We start from the raw sequence: 7,661 nt of genomic DNA, 5'->3' as shown, positions 1-7,661 counted from the left end.
ATTTTAAGTGCTTTTACGGGTTTTTTGGGTGGTTTTCATTTGGTAAACAACCGACACATTACAATGGTTAAAATATGGGCTTGCACCATTGACTGTATTCAGTCTATGGCTTACACAAGTGCTTAATAGACATTTCAATTTTAGTCTTTTTCATTTTGAATGCTCTTAATATTGACTTTAAAGATTACGTTTCGGAAGTAGGCCTAATGCGTTGAGAAAACGTCAACGTAATTCAATACATGTACAAATTGCCTCGGAAATGCGTAGGGTATTCTGAAATTTACATTCGACTTTCTCAAAATCGTCGCCGTAAGACATTTATTTTGAAATATGAGCGGATATAGTAGCCTACCTATTTTCTATTCTGGCAGTCCTGACATTGGTGACAAAATCCACTGTGCGCTCCGCGGTAGCCGCACATCGGGCAGCCAGCGCTGTTAACGCACCGGCTGACCAGAGAGGAGAGAGAGGACCCAGAGGACCTACAATATTATCATTAAAAAAATTAAGCTTTCAATTAAACTTAGTGTCTCCCCTAATTCCAGAACTATTCCGGAGAAATGGAAGATTTGGGGAAAGTATTTTCATTTAACCACAGGTCTCCAGACATGTTTGACTCCTGGATAAAGTGGAGCAGAACGTTGGGTCGCGTAATTGGATTTGTTCGTTATTGTTCCTGTGCGTGAAATGAAAAAGGTCTACAATGATTTTGGCTTTCTATTAACTATGGGCGCGCATATTCTGGTCTCAAACTCCAGCGCCAACCTGACTCCTGCGGTGTCCGAGGCTGGGACCGTCCTCCCGGGCCACCTGGCGGTGATCTTATCGGTCCTCATGGTGACTCTGGTCGTCGTCGTGGTGGCAGGAAATGCGCTGGTCATCATGGCTTTTATTGTGGATAAAAGTCTGAGAAATCAAAGCAACTACTTCTTTCTGAACCTTGCTATATCTGATTTTCTCGTGGGTGAGTTGTTCATCCTCCTCTTCTTCTTTGTGTTTCCTCTGTCAGTCTCTTCTCCATATCAATGAAAAACACTATTTCTACACGCCCCAAACACATTGCAATCTCCCCACAGTATAATTACAGTGACTCTCACGTATTCATTGATGAGTTTATAGTGACCTTGCCGTTCTTTTTGCTTCATTGATGTGTAATATTGTTATTATTTGTAGCATCCCTCTATTTTATTTTAGTAAGGCATTCCCATCTCTGTTATTGTGCTGCTCCTTTCTGCAGCATTAGATACATTATATCCGTCTATTTAATGAGACAACCAATAGGCTTCTCTTGTTTCTAAAATGCCTTTCACCTTACCTCTGCAGGGCAGCAACCAGTAATTTTGTTGTCACATGTAATGATCCTCACACCCAGGCTGCCTGGAGAGGTGTGCATGTTAATACAGTTTTGTTTGGGGGGGGGTTGAATCGTTATGCAGTGTGTGTCTGTTCCAGGTGCCTTCTGCATCCCGGTGTACATCCCGTACAACCTGACAGGCCGGTGGATGCTGGGTAAGGGGCTCTGCAAGCTGTGGCTGGTTATGGACTACCTGCTCTGCACTGCCTCAGTCTTCAACATTGTCCTCATTAGTTATGACCGCTTCCTGTCAGTCACAAGAGCAGTAAGTACAGGACACACACACACACACACACACACACACACACACACACACACACACACACACACTATAAAAAAAAAATCAAACTGTATTCTTAATCGTCACATACACACAGTACAATGTAGTGACATTCTATTACTGCATTTAACCCATCCTAAGTATTAGGAGCAGTGGACAGCTATACTGACCGTGCGTTCATGGGCATCGGAAAAACATTTTTCCCAGTGAAAACGTCATCATTCACGTCACTTCATGTGGGAATCAGAGGTGGGAAACTGGGGCTAGATTTTGCTATCAGAGTTTCCCAGTTGTTGACAGCTGACGTACAGAAACATGGCCGACGATCGTTCAAATGTGTTGAAGGGTGAGAAACTTTTCCTAAATATAGAGAATTCACGCATGCATCCACAACGTGCTGTCGATTTAGGTTGTAGTCGTCCATTGGTTTCAACAGAGTAACTTCAATTAGGTATAAAAGTTCTGTGCTATTGCTAGTAACAAGTAAACCAATTCAAGTCAAGTAGGTGCTCGCATAAGAAAACAGCAGCAAATCTTTGTTATTGTGGCCTCCATGTTTTCACACACCTGATGCTCTAGGCTACGCCCAACAGTTGGTGGCAGTCATGCAACGCTGGCAGTCGGAAAAACAACGTAATCACGGGGGCGGTCCCTGATATTCCCAGGTGGCATGAACGGACCAATACAGCATCCGGAGAGCTACATGGGGTTCAGTGTCTTGCTCAGGGACACTTTGACATGCGGCTGGAGGAGCCTGGGATTGATCCGCCAACCTTACGCACGCACGCACGCACGCACACACACACACACACACACACACACCTTGAGTTGTCTGGTTAGTCTAGTAAGTGAATATTTTGGACATTGGCAGTCAACTCAGCAGTCTATAAGGTCAAATATACAAAATATACAGTCCAGTAATGTATGTAAAAGGGAACTGATTTTACACAGGTCACGAGAAGTACAACTCAAGTCAGTCAATAAAATAATTTGTCTTCTGTTGCTCTGGAGGAGCTCTTCAACGCTAGAAAAAAATGATGTCATAGTGACATCATCAGGGCCATCTCAGTTTGGCATTGTGACTCACATTTTTAGGAGGTGTAAGGTTTGGAAGCATTTAGGAGGCAGTAAGGGTCTAAGGAAACTTGCTGTTGAGTTGCATCATGGAAAATGTTTTGGAGCTCGACTCATACTTGAGACTAAAATTCAGGATCTCTCTCCCTCTGCTGCTTCAATTTTGCTGCTTCAATTTTGTCCATTCCTTTTTTTGATCTTTCTGTTGTGAGTTCCCCAACTACACAGAAGCGAAATACTAGCCAGACGGCCTCTTTAATCAGGGTTTCAACCCGAACAAAAAGTAGCAGATATGTATTGCCCCTATTGGCGTCAGTGTAAAACCTGAATCATTTTCAGTTGATAATTTTTTTTAACACAGGGCCCTACATCCAGTATGGTCAGTATTAGTCATCAATTATAAAACTTCCTCTAAAGATGAAATCTCCAGACAATATGTTGATTTGTGCTCGATTGGCAAAACACTGAAATATTTCAATTGACTTTTTAAATAACTAAACTTGTCAGATGCCACATTTACAGAAAAAGAATTATATTTAGCTGCTAACCAAGAGGTGTAAAACATCTTGGATTGTGACAGCTTTTATCTCTTTTAGTTCGAGGGTTTGATCTCAGCAGCTTAGTATGAAATATTTATTTATGTATTATTATGTATGTATTAATTCTCAATCCGTAGAGAGCATTATTTGTAATTTACAATGGAAATGGGGAGTCTTGCGCTTTTGTAATGAACACTCGATAGCAGGGCCAGAATCAGTTATTAGCATCATGAAGGGGCTCCGTTTCATTATTTATTGATTCAGAGAAGTGGATTTGTTTATGTTGCTCTTGAACCTAGGTGACATTAGCAGCTGTCGCAGAGAGATAATTGATGGTTTCAGGCAAAGAAAGATCTTTTAGATCTTTTAAACACAAATAATAATAAAAAAAAGAGCGGGAGAATGGTAAATAGAGGAGCTTTGCTTAAGGAAAGAGTTTAGTCTGAAAAGAGGTGAAGTGAAAATGCAGTGAGTGTGAAGAGAAGGAGCAGCGGCTGATGTCGAGGGAGGAGTGGATCGGGAGAAACCAGATGTCTCTTTCACACTCCCCTTGAGTTCCCTCCTTCTGTCTTTGGCTTCAGTGAGTCATCGCACAATAAGAGCCTCGCGAGTGGGTTTTATTTACAGCATCTCATAATACAAACTGGGCTTTTTTTTCTAACAAGGCACCCAGAGCAGAAACAAGTGCTTTTGTTAATATGTGAACAGCTGTGGAATGTAACAAGTAGAGTTAATTGTGCGGCAGATTTTTGGTGAGTCACCATGTGAAAAGGCTTCCTTTCTCCCTTTTCACTAGGCCCTGTTCCCAAAACTTGGTGTCTGCTTAATCCTTAATTTCAGTGTAATGTTGTAAGTTATTGTTTTAGTTTATTTGTTACTTTATTATTTGACACAGGCCTGTTCGGCAGGTTTTAGGGGTTCATAGTGTTTTGCTATGGTTCTGCCTGTGATGTGGGGGGGGGCGTAGATCAGCTGCTCACCAGCTTAATCAGGGAGAGTGCATGCAGGTTTGCCTCATTAGGTCCTTTCTGTAGGGAGGGGCTGGGCAGTCCTAAGGTGAGGAACAATAAGTACGATACTTCTGCAGTACATTATTTATAAGATTTGGCAACATGCCATCATGATTTCGCGTAAACATACACACACGCTTTCTTAAGCCAAGTGGCGTGTTATCTGTACGCATTTTGAGCTATCCACGTGTATGTATGACGTAAACATACACGCCACTTGGTGTGTTATGGCCACTTGGTGTGTTATGGCCACTTGGCGTGTTATCACGAGAAGAAAGCTACGTTTGGGTTTAGGAAAAGAAGAACCGGTTAGGTTTAGGAAAAGAAGAAAGCAACGGTTGAGTTTAGGAAACGTGACACACGGGACATGATCCCCGGTCTCCTAGGTGAAAGTCCTGTGTTTGACCCATCCTCCCTATGAGGATTTTCGCCCTTTCATACTAATCGCTATGGCGTAAATTCACACGCAATCGCAAGGTAATGTAAGTCAATGGAGGCCAAACGGCGTTGATAAACACGCTAAAAAGCGAGTATGCATCTTGATAACACGCCAATAATGGCATACGAATTGGCGTGTCATACATACGCCATTTCATGAGATCAGTCTGTATTTGGGGTGCCTATTGTTGTGGGTGCACATATGTATAAATAGTAATGTCAGCAGTAACTGATCTATCTAATTGTAATGATGTTTTGAGAAATGAAGTGTTAATGTTGCTTGCTCAGGTTAGCTCACCCTATAATCACCTGTGCAGGTGGTATGGTCCAATTAGGGGAGACTGAGTTAAAAGGGCGTCAGGAGAAGAAAGAAGAGACTTGGCAGCTTGCTGTGAGGTTGCCGTTTTGTTTGTTTATTATTATTATTATTATTTTTTGTATTTTGGTTTGAATATGTTTTGGTGTCGTTTTGTTAATAAAGACACAAATTGTGCACTTTAAAAGCCTCCTCTCCAGTCTTCAATCGTGACACACCACTTGTATCTCTCTTTTAACACAGGTTAAATACAGAGCGCAGCGAAACATGACCCGTCGGGCTGTGTTCAAGATGGTGGCGGTGTGGGTGTTGGCCTTCCTCCTTTACGGCCCCGCCATCATCTTCTGGGAGACGATCGTTGGCGAGAGTGTCGTCCCCAGCCACGAGTGCTATGCCGAGTTTTATTTCACCTGGTACTTCCTGCTCAGCGCTTCGACCTTTGAGTTCTTCACCCCGTTTGTGTCCGTGGCGTTCTTCAACCTGAGCATTTACCTGAACATCCATCGCAGGACCAGGGACGGCGGCGCCTGCGCCGACGACGACGCCAAGCCGCAGAGGATCGGTAAGAAGCAGAGGGACGGAGCAGCCTGGTCCGTGTTTTTTGTGAAGACTCGAAAGGTGTCTTCCAGCGAGCCTACTGCCATCTCTGCGGTTATCGAGGACGACGACGTCCTGTCCCCTTCTTCCTGCATGGACCCTAATAACAGTCAGGTATTCATGCAGAGGGATAAGTTCTCTCCCGACAGAAGAAACTCCAGGCCGTTTCAGCACACGGCCTCGTGCATGGCGCCTGGCCGTAGGAAACAGAGATCTCGTCTGACTCGAGACAAAAAGATCGCCAAGTCTTTGGCCATTATTGTCTGCATCTTTGGGATTTGCTGGGCTCCTTACACTCTGCTAATGATTATCCGCGCCGCCTGTAGCGGTGAATGTGTGGCCAACTACTGGTACGAGATTACGTTCTGGCTTCTGTGGCTGAACTCGGCCATCAACCCGTTCCTTTACCCTCTGTGCCACAGCAGCTTTCGAAGGGCTTTCTCGAAGATACTGTGTCCGAAAAGACAATCAGTCCAGCCTCAGATTGAGGCTCAGTCTTGTTAGATGAACTCAATTGCACTTCCATGCTTTTATGAATGCAGTAACTGTTGTTGGGTCAAACACTGTAAAAATCCATATACTGTTCTTCCATCAAAAAAAAAGAAGAAAAAAAGAATCCAGTTTTCAAAAATAACAGAAATTGTTGAGGATTGTCACAGCATATCTGACAGCAATATGACAATTCAACACAGCCATGAAAAGGTGCGAGAAGACGAACTGCAGTTATAATATTCACAGACAATCTCTGTAAGTAGGACAGGCAGAAGGGACGTGGTTTAAGCTTTATCACCACTCACTTCTCTATGTCCTCAATGCTGTGAAATGATGACTTGAGCCAGATTGTGGGTGATGATTACAGTATCATTTAATCTGAGATGCAAGGGAGAACTACAGCACCACCAAGTTGTTAAATTATGGTCTGTCTGCTTGAAAAGCACAGCGGAGGGAGACAGCAGCTTCAGATAACATCCCGTCCCTCACAGGGCTGCTGTGACGAGAAAACCTTTTCAACTCTTATTTAGATCAAATGGAGGATGTTATGGTATTTTAAGGATTTTATAAAGTTTCATAATCTCTCTGAAACCCTGGCCTTTTGCATATGTCTTCAAAAAGATGCTTTGCAAATTCAAGCTTTTTTTTATCATGCAGCAATAGGATGACAAATGTGGAGTCCTCACATTTCAAAGCACCTGAAGAGAGGAGGCGTACCTGGACTTGTTTACTGTGGTTTATCACAGTGATGTTGTATTTCATTTTATCTGAAAAGTGGGCCAGGATCATGGGGAATCAGCTGTTATCTGCCAACACCGAATCTGCACTTTTTAATGAGGTGTTCTTGTTGATGTTAAAGTGCTCATATTATGCTCATTTTCAGGTTCATAATTGTATTTAGAGGTTGTACCAGAATAGGTTTACATGGTTTAATTTTCAAAAAACACCATATATTTGTTGTACTGCACATTGCTGCAGCTCCTCTTTTCACCCTGTGTGTTCAGCTTAGCTACAGAGTGAGACATCTCACTTCTGTTCCATCTTTGTTGGGAGTCGCACATGCTCAGTAGCTAGGTAAGGATCACATGAGCTAGCTAGCTGTTTCTAACTTCAGTCAGTACAAAGCAGGTTTAGCTGGGAGAATTCTTCTAAATAAGAGCGCACTTCCAACTTTGCGTGGAATACCTGCAGAACAAGGACATGTAAATAGTTCTTTTGTAGATGGTGAACTTGTGTGTGTTGTAGCAGTGTTTTGCCATTGAGAACGAAGGGGCTAACTGCTAGCATGCTGGCGCTAGCCCCCTTGTTTCGGCTAGTGACGTAGAAAGCCGTGCAGATTTTGACCAGCTCACCCGGAGACTGAAGGCAGGAATCATTCAGAAACCTGTATCTCACTCAAAACAGCATGGATGTTTTTTTTTCAAGTTTGTATGCGTGTGGAAGCACCAGAGACACAAAATAACAAAGAAAGTGTTTTTTTCATAATATGGGCACTTTAAAAAAAATGTACAGCACAAAAAAATAGAACCTTTTGTACAATATTATCTATGCCAAGCTAGAT

The 7,661-nt window shown here is 42.9% G+C and overlaps 1 protein-coding gene across 1 annotated transcript; it reads left to right on the top strand.

Moving 5' to 3' along the window:
• The first annotated feature begins 190 nt into the window (after positions 1-190).
• Positions 191-6,958, top strand: LOC118496234 (histamine H3 receptor). The gene is made up of 3 exons (XM_036007151.1): positions 191-964; positions 1,453-1,619; positions 5,255-6,958. The coding sequence occupies exons 1-3, from the start codon at positions 688-690 to the stop codon at positions 6,110-6,112; spliced, it is 1,302 nt and encodes a 433-aa protein (XP_035863044.1). The 5' UTR covers positions 191-687; the 3' UTR covers positions 6,113-6,958.
• Positions 6,959-7,661: the final 703 nt, after the last annotated feature.

The sequence above is a fragment of the Sander lucioperca genome, chromosome 11 (assembly GCF_008315115.2).
Source record: "Sander lucioperca isolate FBNREF2018 chromosome 11, SLUC_FBN_1.2, whole genome shotgun sequence".
Classification (NCBI taxonomy): Eukaryota; Metazoa; Chordata; class Actinopteri; order Perciformes; family Percidae; genus Sander; species Sander lucioperca.
Note: the sequence above shows the minus strand (reverse complement) of the source record. Positions and strands in the feature narration are given on the sequence as shown.

What these genes read in the sequence shown, in the direction of transcription:
- LOC118496234 (XM_036007151.1), top strand. Translation starts at nt 688, where the DNA reads ATGAAAAAGGTCTACAATGATTTTGGCTTTCTATTAACTATGGGCGCG. An exon ending in TATATCTGATTTTCTCGTGG is followed by an intron (nt 965 to 1,452) that starts GTGAGTTGTTCA and finishes TGTCTGTTCCAG; the next exon opens with GTGCCTTCTGCATCCCGGTG. An exon ending in TCCTGTCAGTCACAAGAGCA is followed by an intron (nt 1,620 to 5,254) that starts GTAAGTACAGGA and finishes CTTTTAACACAG; the next exon opens with GTTAAATACAGAGCGCAGCG.